Source organism: Varanus komodoensis, unplaced genomic scaffold (genome assembly GCF_004798865.1).
Source record: "Varanus komodoensis strain SLA01 unplaced genomic scaffold, ASM479886v1 scaffold15, whole genome shotgun sequence".
In the NCBI taxonomy this organism is placed as follows: domain Eukaryota; kingdom Metazoa; phylum Chordata; class Lepidosauria; order Squamata; family Varanidae; genus Varanus; species Varanus komodoensis.
The window spans coordinates 204711-224595 of NW_025335440.1; the positions used below are offsets into that span (position 1 = coordinate 204711).

The window sequence follows — 19885 nt, forward strand, 5'->3', positions numbered from 1 at the left end:
AAGGTAGTCACTTCCGTACCTCTACATGGGATAGAGGCAAGCCAAAAAACATCAGAGATGTTGTAACACTCACTCCCATGCAGACCTCGGCTTTTCCCCAAGGATAAGTCACAGACCACTCTTTCAGAGGGTTATTAAAAACAAGTTGAGCAGATGAAGGGGAAAAGGTCATCCCAATCTAAAACAAATCCAGGAGTGGCCTTATGAAACAGAGAGCAACAAATGTGCAGAGAGAATGAACGGCTAGTTATGGATCTCCCATCTCATCAAGTGTTCAAATGTGACTTCCCGGCAATGTGCCTTTTCCCTGTGTCATGCTGAGATTGTTATCAGGGCGACACCGTGCAATTAGACTTGTAAGAGGCAAGTAACAGCTCTTGAGAGCCTGCTGGTACCAGCACCCTCCTTGAGATGCAGAGTGCCCATATGCTAGTTTACATTACAAATTCTGCTCATGCTTTCAAGTCCCTCCCTCTTTGCTAGTGGCATTTTTCAAAGCTTCCATTTTGTAGCATATCTGCCTGTCCTTCCCTCCAGCAGACTCGTACTTGGTTAGGAATTTAGAAGCCAGACAGTTAAGCTTAGGCTTTGGTTCCAAAAAATGAAATTTTCAGTTGAAGAAAAAGGACAAATCACAACCTACATAGAAAATCAAATTTATTTCAGTTGTAGCACTTGTTCAGGTTCATAAAGAGTCAAATGGGCTAATGGACCCACACAAGAGATGTACTGATACAAGGGAAAGAGTATGTCAGTCGCTCCCATGTGTGCCATCTGCCAGTGAGATTCTGGTTAGCTGGCAATGCCATCCATGGTTATCACTCAGTGGAAACAAACACCTTTTACAACTTGGTGATCACCCAAGTTAAAACACAAAAACAGTTCACAGAAGTGAAACAGAACACAGTTCAAGAAACACAAGAGAGCAAAGTGATGTGCAATTATAAGCTACTACCATACTCGTATCCACATCCTAAGTTGCCCCATCAGAATAAGATAGAAGGACTAAGGTGTTATGCCAAAAAAAACCAAAAAACGGGAATTACCTGGTAAGATGGAATCATTCTAATCACTGACAGCAACTAGAAGTGAGAATAGATGACATTGCACTGAAATTACCTGCATGTGAAACCACAAGCCTAAAGACCTGTGCACATAAACATATCAGAAGGACCAAAATATTAATAAAAGAATCTTCTCTGTACTTAAGTTCCTCATAGTATAAAACATGAGCTCTTACCAACATTTGCACTGAAACAATTCTGGCATAGTTTGCATTCAAAACATTAAAAGGAAAATTTATTCTGTAGAAGAGGCAGCAGAGTGGGTACACCAGCTCAGCCAACTAATATTTAAGAGAAAAATGGCCAACCAAAAAGCCACTGTGTGATACTAGTTCATGTCAGGTCAAATCCTCAATTTTCAACAGCAATAGTTCACTTTCTCAATTAGTAGCAAGGCTGATGAATAGTATCTACAGATGGGCTGTGGAACGCATGGTGTATTTGTCTCTCTCAAAAAGCAGTGTGGATGATCTTAGGAAAGTTGAGAGAACAATGCAGGAAGAGGACAACAGGAGGAAAAAGAAGACGTGGGGGACAAGCATCTAGGACCCTTGCCCTTCTGGGTCCACACTTCCTTCAGGATCTTCATCATTGTATATGTTCTCTGCCTGTAAAACGAGAGCAGTGTGTAATTATGAATATTAATTTGATCGGTGAACACAGTCCCACCAAGGACAATGTCGAATGGCTGCAACGCCAGCAGCACTCAACTAAGCACCAAGCAATTTCAAAGTGTACGAACAGCTTTGCACTCTTGTTAGACATATTCATAATAATCTCCCCAAATAGATATGTAATAGTCCCCCTGGCATGGTCTGAGAGGCAGCACTGAATCTTAGTCACAATGAGCACCTTGTGCTACACCAGGAGATGCTTCTGACCTTGTCTACACATCTACAGAAGAACATACGCACTTGTGTGTGCACTGCTTATGCAAGGTATGGCTACAAAAGAAGGATCACAAATTTGACCCAACAACAGCACGTTCACTCTGTTGTAGTTACTGGACAGCCAGTTTTGGATGCAATTTTCCCCTCAAATAATGAACTAAGCACTTACCATTTGCCAGACTTGCATAATATTGTCTTCTGATACAGAACAAATTACCCAGGGTTCATTGGGATTCCATGAGAAGTCAGATATCTTTGCAGTGTGACCACCATGAATAAACTAACATTGAAAACAAGGAACACTGATTGAAATACACAACACTGATGAATACATACATCGAGAACACCATTACAATAATATACATCAGTGAATTTCCAATATATAACTCAACAATCTTCAAGGACTGCACTCTAAATCAGTTTTAATATTAAAAGCAATTTTAATAATAAAACTTTACAATGATACTATAATCCATTTTACTTTTAAAATTATATCAATGTCAGCAAAAGTTTACCTAAAGGGTGCATAAGCCAACATCATTTTCCACTTCTACTTTCTCCCCTTCTCACTTTGCTATGCACTCATCCACTTGTGCCGTCTGTCAGGAATATCCTCAAGGTAACTAACAATAAACTTCAGGTTTATGAAACTTTAAATAAAACCATACCATAGAAACAAATCTGTTGCCCTTCTTTTCCCACAATAGCAAGACGTAATTCATAGCTAACAGGAAACCATCAGAGGAGAAAAGAAAAAACAATAAAACATCTTCCCATTCCATTGTCATATACGCATCAAATAGTGGTGCCAGCAAAATGGAAAAGCGGTTTAGAAATGGGAAAGAAAGTTCACCAGACAGATTTGCATTCTTGGTTAAGGGGGAGCAGGAATCATTGAAGGGAAACCGTGCCACATGCATGCCAATAGACTTATCCTTCAGACTTGCCCGAATCTGAGCAACCATTGTGTGCAATCGCCCTCTCACCAAGCTGAATGTTTATAAAGAGAGCAGTTTTCATCTAGATTTGCACAGCTGCATAGGGGAGGAGGAAGAAAAGTTATGGCAGGACCAATACATTCCCCTTACCAACAGCTCAGGTGGGCCATCTTCTGCATCTTCAGGGGACTGTTCTTCTCCAATTTTGCTGAAACAAATTGGGAAACATAAAATTCATTTCTGGTGAAACTTAACCCCTACACAATACTGCAACTATATGGAACTCACCTCAAATCCCAGACGTTTAGCCTGCGATCAGTACCACTGGAAGCCAATATAGTTTCATTATGTGGCGACCACTGAACCTGTATCCATTAAGATGACACAATGTTTAACCACCATTAATTTCTAGCACTGTGATTCTTACATATAAAGCAAGAACTTTTCATAAATACCAACTATACTAGTCTCCCTTCCCTTACATAACTCTGCATGCTACATAAAAGACTGGACAGCAGGTAGTTAGAGAAGACTTTAACCAAAGATCTACACTGAATCAGTTTTCCTTTGGAAGCAAGATTATAAATTTTAATTCCGGGAACAACTAAAAAGGAGCATAGTCATAAACCAAAGGGTTAAAACAATGCATTGTCTTACCTATTTACATTTCCTTTCTTTAGGACTAAGAACAATTCTGTTTAACAAGTGCTTCATAGAATGCATCAAATTGGACGGCTGCATAGTGAATTCTAATGCCCATAAAGGCCAATTCTGGAAGCATGTATTTCAAAACATGTTATCACAAAAAACCCACATCACATTCCATCGTGTGAATTTACCTGGAATATTTCATCTTTGTGTGACTCAAAGGAGTGCAGTTTCAGTTTCAAGTTTCTTAGATCCCACAAAGCAACAGTCTGACCAGAAAGATTAAAGTAAATTTAAAAAGCATTAATTTCTCATATGGAATGTAATCTTTATTACTGTCATTACTTGCATGCTTTCAAGTACATTCTTTATCAACTTAACAGATATGAGAGCCACTCAGCACAATTAACAGTGTAAGATAGCAGTTCAAAGAAAAATATCCTTAACTCGCAACCATGAGTTTAGACAAGACTACCTGGGCATTCTGCACATATACCTTATCTGCTGATCCTGTAGCCAGGATGAATTCACTGTAAGGATTGAAGGAAAGGCAGTTCACTTCAGCAGTGTGAGCATCCACAGAATGGCTTGGCTTGGAAGTGTTGTTTGACCGGGTGTCCCAGCTAAGAAGAAACAGGCTCAGGATGAGAAACTATATTGATGGACTAAGTAGCCTACACTCGTTTCAAGTGTGGTTGTTAATAAGGGCACCCCTCCCCTTTAAGAACAAACAAAGTAATTCAATGTGAGTAAAAATGTTCTGCTTACATCATGAGTTTCTGATCATCAGCAACAGATCCAAAGAGAGATTCATGGAGCAAATGCCAGGAAACATCTTCCACCACAGCTGTATGGCCTGTGAAAATGGTCTTGGCATCCACCACTTTCCCCTCTTTTGGAACAGCACTTATGTCCCACAAGCAGATAGTCTTAAAAAGGAAAAGAAAAGACATTCAGACAGGAGACATAATTGCCTTGACAAATATAATATGCATGCACAACAGAGCTAACTAAAACTATAATACTCACATGGTCATCAGATGCACTAAGCAAATGTCCACTAAGGTTTGGATTCCAAGATAGCCCATAACCTTCCTTCTGATGCCCACGAAGGCGCAGATCTGGATTGCACTCACCAGAAGGGTCTGGAAAGAAGAAATGTAAAAGCAAACTTAAAACAGTAGCTCTTCCTCCAGTCTTGGAACCAGAAATTGAAAACCTTGTTGCCTAGATTGGGGTGGGCAACTGCAGGAGGCCCAAGGGCCATTTCTGTCCCTTGGCAGAACACCTCCCCATGAAGAAAAAATAAAAATAAACTTATCAGCAGCCTACCCTGAGATTGATAAGTTCCCCAAGTCGCTCAGAGAAGCCTCCGGACTTAGAACACCATTAATTTACCTGGTTGTACAAATGGTCATTTTACAGTCCCGATCCAGATTTAACTACTGAAGCTAAATTAAATATGCAACTACCCCTCACCAAAAAGGGAAAAAGGATGTGTTAACATCATATATATGAGCAATAAACAAATGCTCAAAACAAAAAAATATATTCCCAGCATACATGCCATATTAAAGGCCTATTTTCTTATTCCTAAACTACCTAAAGGTAACAAAACAAAAACAGGTAAATACCTGGCTTAGATGGATGTTTGGTATAATCAAACACAAGTACGTCACTGGATGGAGTCTTTGTGGCAATGATGCATGGATTCTGGGGCATGTAGCGTGCTCTGTTAACTTCTCCTTCATGGTTGATCTTTATTTCAATTTCAATTTTCCCACTAACAGACCCAAAACCTCCAAACTCTGAAAATAAAGATGGCACATCTAGTATCCTATCTTGTTTGTGTTATTCAAACAAGGAAACAAAGCTTTTCAGATTAAGAAACTGTCTGATGAACATTAAGGAGCATTAACAAAAGGGGGGAAATAAAAGGCAAAGCACCTCTTGAATGCTATAAAGCTGTATCAGTGTTTAACTACAGAAACAAAACATTACAGAATTCTAAATGGTCTTTAAGCAATGGGGCATTAGGCTTTGCAACTCTGTCCAGATACTTAATTAGCAATAGCCAACATGCTGAGGTCCTATATTAACTGTCCCCAAACTGTATCCTCTTGTACCAGCATATTTATCTGATTTCTGTACCTCTTTTCATTTTAGAAAATTAAAATAATGTACAATAACATACACAAGCAATTTAAATCCATTAAGCATTAAAACAAAGATAAGTATCAAATGGCAGGTACATTTAATTATTTATTTGTTGAAATAATAATAATAATAATAATAATAATAATAATAATAATAATATTTCTATGCTGCCCCTTGCCGAAGCCTCGGGGTGGCTTACAAACACAATAAAATACAAAAATAACAATATAAAGTTAAAATTAACAATATAAAATAAATAAAAATATAAAATATAAAAGAAGTCGCCCTGGCCAGATAAATAAGCAAATATTGTTAACAATTAAAGTGATGTTTAAATAACAAGGTCTTCACCTGGCGCCGAAAAACAAGTATAAGCTTATAAATTATATAAGCTTATAAATTATATTATTATAAGCTTATAAATTATAAGCTGTGCCTTTAGCCCTGCAGGGCTCTTGGGCTCTCCTTACAGCAAATATAGTACAACTATATTTAAAACAAAGCCTCCAGTAAGTTACACCACTAAAAATTATTTATTGAATTGACTAGTAATTTATCCAGCCATCACTGACTCCATTAGGGAAGCCACAGACTTGAATGTGGAAGAGCTGGGCGGGGCTGCCACAGATGGGACGTTATGGAGGGTTTTCACTCATAGGGTGGCCATAAGTCACAGATGACCTGACAACACATAACAGTAATTTATCTGCTAGGTTGTAGTGCTTTGAGCAGCAGTCTTCCAAACAAGCATGTTCAGCAAACAGAAGCTCTATTAGCGCATTTATCGATTCTTATTTTTATCTTGACCAAACACTGTTCACATAGCATGTTTACTTAACAACAAGGGTTAGGGTAAAATGTTGCCAGAGGGATTAAAAAGAATCTTACTCTTATTGCACATTTTGTTCTCTTACCTCCTTTCTCACTATCATAATGGGAGGCATCAAACTGAGCATCATCATTAGGGAGCTGAACACTGGCTATCACAAGGTGGTTTTGTTCATCAGAGGTGTGGGTCCCAAGAACTAACCGATGAATACTGAAATCTTTGCCTTCAGGTCTGCAAAGAATGAGATGAAAGGTTTTGTTGATTTCTTTTTCACTAGGATCTCTTGGTGCCACTGGCTCCATCAGCATCTGTAATATTCTTGCCAATAAGAAATCCCTTTCAGGTGGAATTTCAGCCTAGAGTCTCATTTTCCTTGTCTAACAATACAGGATATTATAGGCAAAAAAGGGTCAATAATTTGAATTATAGTAAACATTTCTATCGTAAGATATTTCTGCATTATTTTTCACTTAGTTGAAATATTTCTTGCCATTCAGAGAAGCTCATGTACAAATTCAAAAAAGTTAATGCATTATTCTTTTAACAGTCTTGTTCTTACATTAAAGAAAAGAAGCATGGATGTTAAAGAACAGGTGCCTACAGCATGGAACAGATGCCTATAGCTGGAAATATTTATGTACCTGACCACAATGACAGAAAAGCTAGTAACACAAAACTTATTCAGGAACTGTTTCCATACATGGAGCATGGGGGTTATGAGTACATACAGCTGAGCATTTTCAGGGTGCAATCTTATGTGTGTTAAAACCCAAAAATGTTCTATTTTCCAGAATTCCTCTAGCCAGCCTTGCGCATGCTGGGAATTATAGGCCTAATTTCTATCTAAACACTGAATGACACCTACAGACCCTTAATCCAGAAAGGGCTCCCAATCACAGTATGGTTTTCAAGTGCATTCAGCTGGGAGGCCATTGTGTCAAACAAGCAAATATCCTTAGAAGCTCCTTGAGACACAGTCTATATGCAAGACATGCCAGCCAACTGTGCATTAATTTACCTGCAGGGAGTTGCAATGCATGTCAACCAAACTATTCAAGGTCCAGCAAGGTTGCTGTGGCATGCCATTCAAACCCTGGCAGAGGGTATTATTTGAAGGCCACACTACGATTCCATAATCCTAAAACAGACCATGGCTTATACAAGAGTTGTTTAACCTTCAAATGATTGCCAGTGTCTAGTTTCAGATAACAAGCCATCATATTTATATTGCATATTCATAATGGCGGGGGTTTGGCCAAATCACCCCTTTAACCCTCCAATCTACAGAATGAATGCAGGGCTACAATTACAGCATAAAACTATGTGTGTTGCTCAGAACTAACTGCAAATATGTTCGCTGAACCATATCCACATGTGTATAAATTGCCATCATGAAAATTACCTGGTTACATCAGGAAGCCATTGAGCAGTCAAGCTGGGCCACTCCAAGGCATGAGTCATTACAAGATCGTAGAGAAATGGAGTGTTCTTTTTCCATATTTTATATTCTTCATTAATAACTCTCTCTTCCACTGCATCATCAAAGGCAGCTAACAATTGTAAGAGAAGTATACAAAGAATTAACACTGACAAGCGAACCTGAAAATCCACGGGCAAGTGTCTAAAAAGCTGCATTTACTTATTAGAGGAGAGAGGAGAAGTTATTTCTGTCTTCAGCATACAGAAACCTTTCCATCCTCCTTACAAGTCATACCAGTCCCACTGAGGAAAGAGGGGCACAGCAGGCCTGCAAGATCAACTAAGAATTAAGACTGAGATGCTACACCACTTAGTGAGGAACAGCCTGTACTGAAGCTAGCAGTTTGTTTCCATGTTCTATTTTCCTAAACAAGTAGGAATTACTTTTATTAGGCCAGTAGGAGCCTAGCTCATCAACTATACATTGTGGTCCTATTCTAAGTGCATGCACGCACTGCCCATCAAACACAATGCAGAAAAGCTGCTCTCACCATAAAGCATCAGAACTATTTGTATTGTACTCTATGCTTTAAAGAAATGAGAGAACAAGGAAAAGCAGTTTGAGTTCACTGTAGCAGCTACAAGTGTGAGATGGGAAATCCTTGGTCCAATGATTTTCAGACACCAAGTAGCCTCCATCTCTCAGCCTCCAATCACTAAGACATAGAACCTTTGCATGATCACTGTAAGAACTACTGAGCTGTAAACCAGAAACACCACCTTATCCCCCACTCAGATCTCTCATAAACTCATTCGATGTTTAATTAAGGTACTGTATTCCTATCCTCCTAACTGCAAGATGCACTATGGCCTAGTAGAGCTGGTGTAGCTATTACTGAAATAAAGTACAAAGGTGCTGGACCGGCCGGAGCAGAAGATGGACTAGGGCTGAACGCTGTGGTGAGGTGGATCATCAGCTGGGCAATGACAACAAAAAAACCCTTTCTAATTAGGCTGCTGGGACAAAAACAGCAGGTTCGCGGGCGAGCCACGAATGGTGTTTGAGGGGAAAGGTCCGCTTTAGCTGGCGCTGAAACACAATGATCCTAAAGCGCTTAGTGTTCGGAGAGCCTCCGCCTTCACCCCGAAGCCTCTACCAGCCCCCGAGCGACCATTTGCATCCTGAGGGTCTGAGAAAGATGCCGGCCGGCCGGCCGCGGAACCAGCGGCTCGAGGAGCCCGCCGAGGCCCTCAGCCTCACCCACTGCTGCGGGGCGGGAAGGGGACCACGTGCGCGGCCCTGAGCGGGACGGAAACAGAGCAGATGATCTGCCAGGCCAGCCCGAGGCGCGGTACCCGCAGGGCGCCGTTCCCGCCGGCGCAGCTGCGCCTCCCCCTCCCCGTCTCGCCTGGAAGGACTTCGCCGGCGGAACGGCCGCCGGCCCCGCGCGGTAAGTAAAGAATCCGGCTCGCCGCCGCCGGCGCCCACCTGCGCCATCCTGCAGCCCTCCCCGCCTCATCACAGGGCACCGTCCGGAAGCCACGCCGCGGGCGAGACGAGCGGGCGGGCGGGCGGGCGGGCGGGCGGGGGCGCGCCCATTGGGCGGCTCCCGCGAAGCGGGGCGGGGCTGCGCCAGCGCGCGCGCAGATTGGGTGCGGGGCTGCCCGCCAGGGCGGGAAGGGAAAGCGGGAGCGCGGCCTAGTCGAGCCTCCGGGCTGCTGCCGCCACTGCTCCTCCCTCAGCGGCACCCGCTCGTCTTACCTTCCTTATCCGCCATGATGCCTGCTCCCTTCAGCAGCGCGGGCGACGTTGCGGCTTCCTGATTCCCCTCAAGACTCGCCGGGCGCTGGCTCGCTGGCTGGACGCTTCGCTCTCCCCGGAGCCGGCCAGCCGCTCGGCGCTCCTCTATTGTTCCCTGAAACCGCCTCCTCCGCCCCTCCTCGCGATTCACTCAGGACCACAGCCGCGCGCGACGGGTTCGCGCCAACGCCGACCAATCACAGACCCCTCCGCAGCAAGTCTCCTGGCGAAGCAGGAACGCGGGTGGAGAGGCGGGGCGGAGTGGGCGGAGCTAAGGTGGCATGGTCGCGCATGCACACTCGCTCTTTCCGCCCCCGCCCTGGAAGGGAAAGACGTCTGCTCTTTCAGGCTTCCTGTGGAACCGCCATTTTGTTTTCGGCGAGGTGAGCGAGGCGTCCGCTGGGCAGCTTGTTAAACGAGCGGGCCGTGTGGCATGAGCTGGCCGTGGCGAGCTTGCTGTGAAGAGAGGCCGTTCCTCTTGACTGAGATTTCTAGAAGCATTGGTCGGCATCGTCTCTTGAAGGACGCGCGGCCGCCTGAGCAGCCCCCCTTGCAAAATGGGAGCCACAGTGAGGCGTCCATTTCGCCAGGGCAGTGACAGACTAGGGTCAAGCTAAGTTTTTCTCATGCTTGTAATCTTACAGTTATCACCGCAAAGGAGAAACAAGTTCTTATAATCGTATGAATTGCATGGGTAATAAAAGTGAAATGGCTGAAGGATGCTAAAGGCACCGTCCTGGGGTGCATCCTTCACAGTTAAGTCCCATTTGGCACAGTGGAGCATTTCTGAATCAACATGCCTGGGGTTACTTGGTTTGTCACCACTTCAGAACAGACACTCATGTCAGAGTAAACGCTGTGGCAGCTCTTAGCATATTGCACATGGTTCCAGGCACCACAACCAGAAAAGGACACCATTGAGTTGGGGAAAGGGCAGCTAAAGCCATCAAGGAGGAACTGCTACAGCAACTGAGATCGTGTAGCTCAGAAAAAGGGCAAGAGAGGAGTTCGAATTCATGCACAGCATGAAGAAGTGGGCTGGGAATCCTTTTTCTTCTGTAACACTGGATCCTAAAGGGGTCATGAAGCTGATGCGTGGGAGATTCAGCATGCATCAAAGGAAGTCCTTAGCGCAGTTTGACTCTGGGATCCACTCCACTTTTCCTGTCTCTGGGCAGGGGGCTGTGCCCTCAGGCTGTTGCTGCCTCTAAGTACCATTTTCAGACAGGGACCAAACAAGCCTTGCGCCTGTAACATCAAAGCACCTTTTTCAGTAAGAAAAAAGCTGAGCGTGCTGTAACAGTTACAGGGCTGGCAGACGAGAAGTGATAGACTCTGGCACTTCCATACGAGCTTTTTCTTCTACAATCGCCCTGCCTCGTGCACTGCAGGGGCCAACTCTCCTCTTCAGGTCACCAATCGGCCAGAAAACCGGCTGGGTAGGCCCGTTGGAGGAAGGGGGTGCCGGCTGAGCTCCTTGGAGGAAGAGTTCTGTGCATATGAAATCGAAATACATGAAGGAAAGCAGGACCATCGCCGCAGCATGCTCGCTAGAAACCCAGCGAGCCACCCTTCCACTTGCACGGCAAATGCCAGGAGAAGCTTGACCGGCTGAACCTCTGCCTGCTCAGCGGCGGGAAGGCCCGGGAATCCCGACCCGAAATGCTTTAAAAGCCGCTACCATCGCGGAGGAGCCGCCGCAGCTCCACCTGCGGAATCGGCGGGGCGGGGCGCGCCGCATGGATCCGGCCGGGACCCCGAACGACGGCGGCGCGCGCAAGGAGGCGGGGCCGAGGGCCGAGGGCCGGCCTACGCTCCCCGCCGGCGAAGCCGCTCGGCGGAAGAGGCGCGGCGCTGTCGCCATGGCCCACGACACACGGGAGCTCGGCCTGACCGGAGAGCAGCAGGCCGTCAAGGCCCGCTACCCGCCCATCCAGAGGAAGTACGAGTGTGAGTGGCCGCGGGCCGAGGCCGGCGCGAAGGGCGGGGCGGGCGGGCGGCCACTTCCGCGGGTCGCGGCCAGGCTGGGCAGGGGCGCGAGGGCGCGTCCTCCTTCGCGCGGCGGCGGCGGGCAGCGTGCTCGGCTCGCTGGGGCGCCGCACTTCGCCCTCGCGCGGACCGAGCGTGGTGAGCGCACTGCCGCTTCCCAGGCAGGAGCTGCCGCGTGGGGGACCGAGAGAGAGCCCTGTCTCGCGTCACGACGTTTCTCCGCTGCTGCACCGCCGAAGCTCCCTGGGCAGTTGGCAGGAACAACGGAGAACCACGAGTCCTTGCCGCGGGAGAGTTAGTGCGTTTCGGTGTGTTTACTTGGTCTTCGCTTCCTTGTTGAGCACGGAAACCTGCCTTGTGCTCACTTCGTGAGACCCGGATTGATGTAATACGCATCATTGCGTGGCTGGAGTAGTAGTATCCTGGCCACTTACTGCCTTGCTCCTCTCCTCATTGTTTAGATTTGTTTTTGAAATCAAAGGACTCTTTTAAATGGGACAGGTGGTCTGATCACTTTTCTCTCTTCTTAATCCCCATTTAGATCTGGATCACACAGCTGATGTGCAGTGAGTATTTCCTTACACAGTCCTGCCTCTGTTACCTTCCACTGGACACGAAGGGGGAAGGAAAGGCATCAAGAGAGTCCATCTCCCACTCTGTCCTTCCTAAAGGAAATGCTTCCCCAGTTTTCAGCCGCTGCCGTCCTTCCCCTGACCTCCCGTGTGGTCTGTGGGAATGCCGTGGACATAATATATCCTGAGTTCAGCAAAGCTGTTGACAGAGTGCCCCACAACATCCTAATCAGCATGGTCAAGCTGATCCCTTTCTGGTGCCCTGTGGGAAAGCCTAGACAGCTGGGGGCTTCTTTGCAGGAAGGCGTGCACAGCAGTTTTAACGTGAAGATCTCTTTAGGTTGCATGCCTGGGGAGACACCTTGGAAGAAGCCTTTGAGCAGTGTGCTATGGCCATGTTTGGGTACATGACAGATACGGAGACGGTCGAGCCTCTGGATACAGTCGAGGTGGAGACAGAGGGTAAGATGGTGCTCTCAGAAGCAGGGTTCTCCAACCTGGCGCCTTCCCTTTATCCCCAGGCAGTGCGGCCGACTTCTGAGTTGAAGTGGCCCTGTGGCAACATGCCCTTCATTTGTCTGGAACACATGGCCTTACGTGACTGCCTTGTCCAAGGCACAGGGGAATGTATCGCTTGGCTTTTACTTGCCCAGAGTAACTTACTTATTCAGTTTCCAGTATTTTTAGGGGAGTCCAGAGGTGTTAATTTTCTGAAGGTCCAGAGGTCCACTGAAGGTCCAGAGGTGTTAATTTTCAGAGTGTACTCAAAGACAAGTTGACTGCAGGCTGAACATGAGCCAGCCGTGTGATGCAGTGATCAAGAGGGCGAACGCCACCCTTGGTTGCATAGCCAGAAGTGTGGCTTCTAGATCGAGAGAGGTATTGCTACCACTCTACATGACTCTGGTGCGCCCGCAACTGGAGTATTGTGCTCAGTTTTGGGCCCCTCATGACAGAAAGGATATAGCCAGGTTAGAGTCAGTGCAGCGTAGGGCCACAAGGTTGGTGGCCGGTTTGCAGGGGATGCCGTATGAGGTGAGACTGAGGGAGCTGGGTCTCTTCAGCCTGGAGAAGAGGAGACTCAGAGGGGATCTGTTGGCTACACACAGGTATGTGAGGGGGTGTCACACGGAGGTGGGTAGAGACCTGTTCTCCCCTGCAGGGGAAGGCAGGAAGCGCTCCAACGGAGCAAAGCTCAGGGAACCCAGGTTCCATTTGGATGCCAGGAAGCACTTCCTGACAGTTGGGACCCCGAGGGTGTGGAATGGGCTTCCCCGGGAGGTGGTTGAGGCCCCATCAGTGAGCTGTTCAAAGATAGGCTGGACTTGCCCATGGTGGGCATGTCGTGAGCGGAGCCGGGGGTCAGACTAGATGGTCCGGGGGGACCCTTCTGACTCGCTCTGTTTCTAAGTTGCCAGACTTTTCGTAGCAGCTCCATAAGAACAAATCCTGAAGCCTTCCCCTGTGGGAAGCGGGCAGGCAGAGAGTTCGGCTTGAGATGTTCCCTTGAGTTCAATAGACCAACAATGAGAAGGAGCCACTTATAATGTGCTTGGCTGTCCTGCTGATCCCCACGCAAGAGCTTGCTCTCTGACCATGCGCACAAGTGTGGCTTGGATGGGAAAGGGTCCAGCAGGTGCTTGGGAGAGCCTTCCATGCACTGGGGGATTCTGAAGGAAAGGAGCATCTGGGGACCCTCTGTTTGCTCCACTCAGCTTGCTCTCTGCTTACTTCTGATTCTCTTTAACAGGACATGACATGCTTTCTCTTCTATTTCATTTTCTGGATGAGTGGCTTTATAAATTCAGTGCTGAGGAATTTTTCATTCCGAGGGTGAGTGTGAATTGATTTCTGCCTAATTAAATGTGGTATTACTCCCAGTTTTGGCTGGTTGCGCATCAGTTGGCTATACCCATCACCAAATGCTCGTTCTCTAATTTTTACTGTAAATGTTTCTTTTCTGCAACAAGATGGTGCTGATTCCCAAGTGAACATGTTCAGCATCATGCAGTAGTAGCAAATGCAATATCATTCCCATAGTCGTTCCACTATGATTTGTTTGAGCTTAAAGTGCAAAACTGCACGTGCCCCACCATCACTTTTAAAATTAGGATCAGCAAAGTGTTGTTGCATTTGCCTTGCAGCAAATAATCAGGAATGTAAAATATTAGAATGGCATGGAAGTAGCGACAGAGAAGTTAATTGTCCTTCAGAATTCAAGTAATACATAAGGCATTTAAAGGACATCTCCATAAACTGCACCACTGTGTATAAGCATTAAAGTGGTGATTCAGGAAGGCCTTTGCAGAGTAATTTGGTTATTTGAGAAGATAAAGGTGCTGAAATGGGAAAAAGAAATACGAGCAAATGTACCTAGTAGATGTTGTTTAGTCGCAAAGACGTGCCCAACCCATCATGACCCCATGGACAACATTCCTCCAGGCTCTCCTGTCCTCCACCATCCCTCAGAGTCCACCCAAGCTCACACCCACTGCCCCAGGGACTCCATCTAGCACCTGGTAGATAGACTCAAACATTAGTTCTCCTTGCTTTCAAATGTTTTTTTTCTCTTGATGTACCTCAGTTTGCGTAGATAGTTGGGAATTAGTATTCTGCCTAGAACTGAGAATTAATATTTTGTCATGTAACTAAACAAGTAACTTTTGTCATGTTACTAAAGCTATGTGGAAGTATATGCCTTTTAAAATCACAAAGAATTGCTCATTTTTCTGTTCTTTGTAGGAAGTGAAAGTGCTCCATATTGACCGGGTAGGATTCAGAATAAGGTCTGTTGGGTAAGTAGAATGATCTAATTTAAAACAGAAATGTTGAAACCCCAAGTGGAGGCCCTGCATAAAAATTTCCAGAAACTGCAAGTCTGTGATGTGATTGGCTGAAACTTCCCATTGCCACAACACATATGCTTTAAACCTGGAGGGGTGTGATGAGGAATTTCTCTTCTTCCAAGATGATGCATGTTCTCCTTTTGATTAAATGGCCTTCTTGTACTGACTGAAGCTAAACCCAGGTTCTTGGGAAGGATGTGCTGCTTTGAAGATGATGGGAAATGTACTGGCCTTCTTAACCTGGCCATTCACACCTGGATATGCACAACTAAATCTGTACTGCCCTCTGAGGGTGGGCCATTTAGGCTTTGGGGTAGAGCTGCTTATGCACTCTATCTAGCTGCCCAGGTTTGCTGAGGGAAAATCATCCTGGTGCAGTTGATATCATGGCCTTTCTTTCAGAGCACATTTGTTGTTGTTCCACATATCTGCCTTAAATAACCAGAGCTTGTTCGCTTTTAAACAAAAACTGCTCTGATTTAATTCAGTCATTTCCTTTAAAAAAACCCCTCTACTTTTCCTTTTAAGGTGGGGAGAAGAGTTCTCTTTGTTGAAGCATCCCCAGGTATGTCATGAAAGATGTAGTATTCATTCTTCAGTAGAGGCCAGTGATAAGTCTGTCTTAAATAAGCACTTCTCTTAGTTCAAATTCTCATGGTCCTGTATTCTCTGGCTTGCTGTTGGTTGCAGCTTGCACTCATGAAATTCCTGCTAATACCCAGACTGGACCAAAATCAGCTGCAGTAAATATTCACAGAAATGAACAGTGCAACTTCCAGGACAGATTCTTTCAGGCAGAGGGCAGCATAAATGAAAGGCTTTCCCTGGGAAATCCGTATTCCAGCTATGCTGTTAGCTCTGTGTTAGAGCAGTTCGTGCCAGCACAATGCAGTTTACCTTAGCCATTGGGCCCCATTGATACTTCCCAGCATCTTCTGAAGCTGGCAGGTTTTTGCTGCCAGCTGGGAAGCCGTAAGATGACATGATGCCTTTGTTTTGAGCCTTAACTTGGAGAAAGTGCTCACTGTGATTAACCCACTTTTCGCAACCTGCCTGTGGACATTCATGAATACCCTACCAAAACCATACCTCTCTTGTTGCATGCGCTGAGTCTTTGGCCCAGCATTACTCAATCACGGGCACTGCGTGAGCTGGCTCTTCTCTCCTACCCTTGCTTTTTCCCTCCTGTGGGGGCTTTCCTCCCTGCCCTTTCTGCTTTGGAAATAGTAGTAACTGCACTTAATGTATTGCTCGCCATCATTCGTATCAAACCAGAGTTGGAAAACCTGCTTCTGACCATGGTTTCAACCAGGTTCAGTACTAAGTATGGTGAGTGAAAACATAGGTACAGACACTGTGCTAAACCTAACTGTTTGTCAAACAAAAAGGGAACGGAAAGGGGAGAGGAGAGCCTGAGGCCTCTGGATCGTCAGACCATGGTTCAAGGCTGAGCAGTGTTCCATCTGCAGCAGTTCTTGGGTGCTTCTGGATGAGGCTTTCCTTATGTCATTGCCCTGCCTCAATCACAGGATTTTACGAGGGTCCAGATGATTATGTATTTCACTCCAGCCTCTCCTGGGTTTTCCCAGTACTTTTTCCATCTTTTTCTTACCACAGAGAAAAAGACAACACTGTAGCATTCTGGGTCCTCTGTCTAAGAGCATGTTTGGAGTGTTGGAGAGGCTTTGGGCCAGTGCTGATGATACAGAAAGTCATGATCTGGTGCATTTCAAGATTGCGCTTGTTCAAAGAGTTGAACACGGAACGAATGCAGCTATGGAAAGGCTACTTCGGCTGCACCGCACGTGTTGGTGTCTCAGAGAAGTTGGCCTGTCACTCTGCATATGGCTCTGAGGGCCAATTCATTTTGCTTTTCTTGTTCCTTTTCAGGGCACAGAAGTCAAAGCAATCACCTATTCAGCAATGCAGATCTGTGATGGTGAAAAACCTGAGCTCTTTGTCATAATTGATATCTAAACAGAGAAAAGCGCACTGGTGAGAAACTGCGCTCTTCTCACTTGCTCTCTCCCGAGTCTTCCTGGAAGTGACACAGCCATGGGCTAGATGAACTGTGCTGCCGCTGAGGACATCGTGGTGGCTGTGGCATCTGGGCAGGGTAATCCAGGGAATGCCTGGGCTGCTCTGGGGTACTGCTGCCGCAACACTAAAGAGAGAGTGCATGTGCAGAGAGCTAAACTGTAGGCAAAGAGTAATTTGGTGGTGCAGCCTGTAATATTGTGTGTACTGTTTCCAAATGCAAGATTCTGCGGTAAATTAGATCAAGAAGTTGGTGGAAGAATATTTTTGATTAAAAAGAGGTGATAGTATACGACATGAAAATCTAGGTCTTGTCTACTTTTCATGATACTACCTCTTCTATTGCCTCTGTTGTCATTTAGAACTCTTTGTAAAATGATATTTTACAAATATTTTTTTGTGCAATGCTTTCCTTCTGGATCTCCCAGAAGTTTGTGCCATAACTGAATCTGGTACAATCAGTGGCCTGGCTCAGACATGGCAACATGGTTCCATAGTTTGTCAAGCACAGGTTGTTTATAATGAAGAGGATGTTAGTGTACATGCTGGCCCTTGACTGCCCATCTGCTCCTGCTGGGCTAAGCAACAACCCTGGGATACTCCTTCCCAGGGTTGATTATCATGACATCTGAACCTGGAATTGCAGGTTGTAGGACAAAGAACAATCCAGCCGTGTAACTCAAGAATAAGCTATGGATTACAGCTCAGCAGGGGCGTATGGGTAGCCAGGAGCTCACACACTCCTGGGTAGTAGTAATTTTCTCATTCACTTTAACTTTGGTTTGTTTATGTAAATATACTACTACTTAGTCATAAAGCCATCACTATTAAAACAATTGAAAACTGAAAAAGATGAAAGCAGAGCTTTTAAAAGAGCCCCTCTAGAATAATAAAACCAGCTGTCAACCCTTCAAAATCAATGAATGCTGAGAAAACAGAAATGCCAAAAGCTGAACAACGATGGAGCTGGTCTAACCTCAGAGAGGAAATCCGGGTGCTCCTCCAGGAAAAATTTGGTTGGGGCATCTTAAACCGGCTCATTCATTGCCCCTCCCTCTTCATCCCTCTGAGATGGTAGTATACAAGGGGTCTTTTTGTAAGGCAAGGCACTACAGGAGAGAAGAACCCTAAACACCATGCACTGTGCCAATCGAGGTATGATTTCAACATGTCTCTGCTTACCTAGGCACTTCCATGAGAACATTCATGCAATGATGTGATTAGGCGTACTTTTAAATGCAGGTATATACAAATGACAGATGGAGGCTTGCATATTTTAAATTATTTTTTGATTATAAATAAAATATAAATAAAATCCATTTTTAAAATGTTACATGTTCACATGTGTGTGGATAATGAATTTTATTTGAGAATCTTTTGCAGTAGAAACAATGAATGGAAACCTGCAACAGCATGTTCCATAATCCATGTTCAGGGTTCACAGAGATGGAGCCTATCTTTAACAATGATAAAGGGGCATATACATTGAGGGGTTCCACAATCTGGGTGTAACCACTGAAATACCTTCCTGTTTGATAGCTTGCAGAATTGAGCAGAACCCTATCTGGGACAGAAGAAGAAATGGAAGGATTAGTGTTCACCGTGGCCCTCCCGGTGCTGTTTTCCACAAACGGGTTAATGCTGAACTGTTCTTTCCATTGCCATGATGAAATCAGTGGCGGAGCTCAGTTGCACCCAAGTAAACATGGCAGCACAGCACCCCAACAGAGACACAAAGGAGAGAAAAGGCATCTGAAGAGGCTGAACTCTTAGCATAGTTGGCTCCCTCCCTCCCTCCCTCTGACTTCTGCTTGCCTTGCATTCTGCAGGGAATCAAAGCACAGTAGAGTTGGAAGGAGCCAGAGGGCCACCAGGTTTAATCCCTCCTCAGTGCAGAACACCAAGCTGAAGCATCCCTGTCAGATGGCCGCCCAGTTGCATCTTGAATGCCTCCAGCGTGGGGGAGCCCACAATCCCCCCAGGTCAGGGGCTCCATGGCCGTACTGTTTGGACAGGAATTTTTTTCCTGCTATCTAGCCGGAAGCTGGCGTCTTATAACTTGAGCCCTTGATTCTGTGTCCTGCAGCCTGAGGTGATCATGAAGAGATCCTGGCCTTCCTCTTTGTGGCAGCTTTCAAGGACTTGGAGAGTGCTCTCTCTCCCCCCTCAGTCTTCTCGAGGCTGAACATGCCCAGCTATTTTGATCTCATACGGCCTTGCCTCCAGTCCCGGGATCATCTGTGCTGCCCTCTGAACCCTTTCCAGCTTGCCTGCATCTTTCTTCAGCTGTCGTGCCCAGAACTAGGCACAGCACTCCAGGTGAGGCCAGACCAGTGCTGAGTAGAGGGGGACTGGCACTGCAAATGATCTCGGAGTGATACTTCTGCAGCCTAAAATAGCATTTGCCTTTTTTTGCAGCCACATCACATTGTTGATTCATGCTCAGCTTGTGATCTACAACCATTTGCAATGGAGTGTATTTATTTATAATTAGACTTACATTCTGCAGTTTTCTTTTTTAAAGAACTCGGAGTGGCTTACATCGTTCTCCTCTTCCTGCTCTTCATCTTACCCTCACAACAACAGCCCTGTGAGGTAGTCTGTGCTGAGAGTCTGTGACTGGCCTGAAGTAACCCAGTGAGCTCTGTGGTTGAGTGGGAACTAGAACCCAGGCTGCCTGAGTCCCAGACCTGCA

The 19885-nt window shown here is 45.7% G+C and overlaps 2 protein-coding genes across 5 annotated transcripts; one reads left to right on the plus strand and one right to left on the minus strand.

The window, feature by feature from the left end:
• Positions 1–640: 640 nt before the first annotated feature.
• Positions 641–9983, minus strand: RBBP4 (RB binding protein 4, chromatin remodeling factor). 2 transcript variants are annotated; one of them, XM_044424892.1, is made up of 12 exons: positions 9708–9983; positions 7929–8076; positions 6612–6757; positions 5175–5348; positions 4570–4685; positions 4309–4469; positions 4037–4163; positions 3732–3809; positions 3181–3257; positions 3043–3100; positions 2124–2234; positions 641–1672 (listed from the first exon to the last, which is right to left on the minus strand). In XM_044424892.1, the coding sequence occupies exons 1-12, from the start codon at positions 9721–9723 to the stop codon at positions 1607–1609; spliced, it is 1278 nt and encodes a 425-aa protein (XP_044280827.1). In that variant the 5' UTR covers positions 9724–9983; the 3' UTR covers positions 641–1606. The 2 variants fall into 2 exon arrangements, with proteins under 2 accessions (XP_044280827.1, XP_044280826.1); XM_044424891.1 differs by lacking the exon at positions 9708–9983 and adding an exon at positions 9435–9501.
• A 1579-nt stretch (positions 9984–11562) lies between these two features.
• Positions 11563–18523, plus strand: ZBTB8OS (zinc finger and BTB domain containing 8 opposite strand). Of its 3 annotated transcripts, none has more exons than XM_044425190.1 (7): positions 11563–11696; positions 12277–12301; positions 12648–12769; positions 14058–14140; positions 15050–15102; positions 15682–15718; positions 17044–18523. In XM_044425190.1, exons 1-7 carry the CDS (start codon positions 11609–11611, stop codon positions 17128–17130), a joined length of 495 nt encoding a protein of 164 aa, XP_044281125.1. In that variant the 5' UTR covers positions 11563–11608; the 3' UTR covers positions 17131–18523. The 3 variants fall into 3 exon arrangements, with proteins under 3 accessions (XP_044281125.1, XP_044281127.1, XP_044281128.1); XM_044425192.1 differs by having other exon boundaries at positions 11601–11688; XM_044425193.1 differs by lacking the exon at positions 11563–11696 and adding an exon at positions 11942–12043.
• Positions 18524–19885: the final 1362 nt, after the last annotated feature.

Excerpts from the sequence above, each read along its gene's own strand:
- RBBP4 (XM_044424891.1), bottom strand. The coding sequence starts at position 9,465 with ATGAGGCGGGGAGGGCTGCAGGATGGCGCAG. Across the intron at positions 8,077-9,434 it reads AGGGCTGCAGGATGGCGCAG|CTGCCTTTGATGATGCAGTG; the intron begins GTGGGCGCCGGC and ends TACAATTGTTAG. Across the intron at positions 6,758-7,928 it reads TGGCTTCCTGATGTAACCAG|ACCTGAAGGCAAAGATTTCA; the intron begins GTAATTTTCATG and ends CATTCTTTGCAG.
- ZBTB8OS (XM_044425190.1), top strand. The coding sequence starts at position 11,609 with ATGGCCCACGACACACGGGAGCTCGGCCTGACCGGAGAGCAGCAGGCC. Across the intron at positions 12,302-12,647 it reads GATCACACAGCTGATGTGCA|GTTGCATGCCTGGGGAGACA; the intron begins GTGAGTATTTCC and ends AGATCTCTTTAG. Across the intron at positions 14,141-15,049 it reads AGGAATTTTTCATTCCGAGG|GAAGTGAAAGTGCTCCATAT; the intron begins GTGAGTGTGAAT and ends TGTTCTTTGTAG.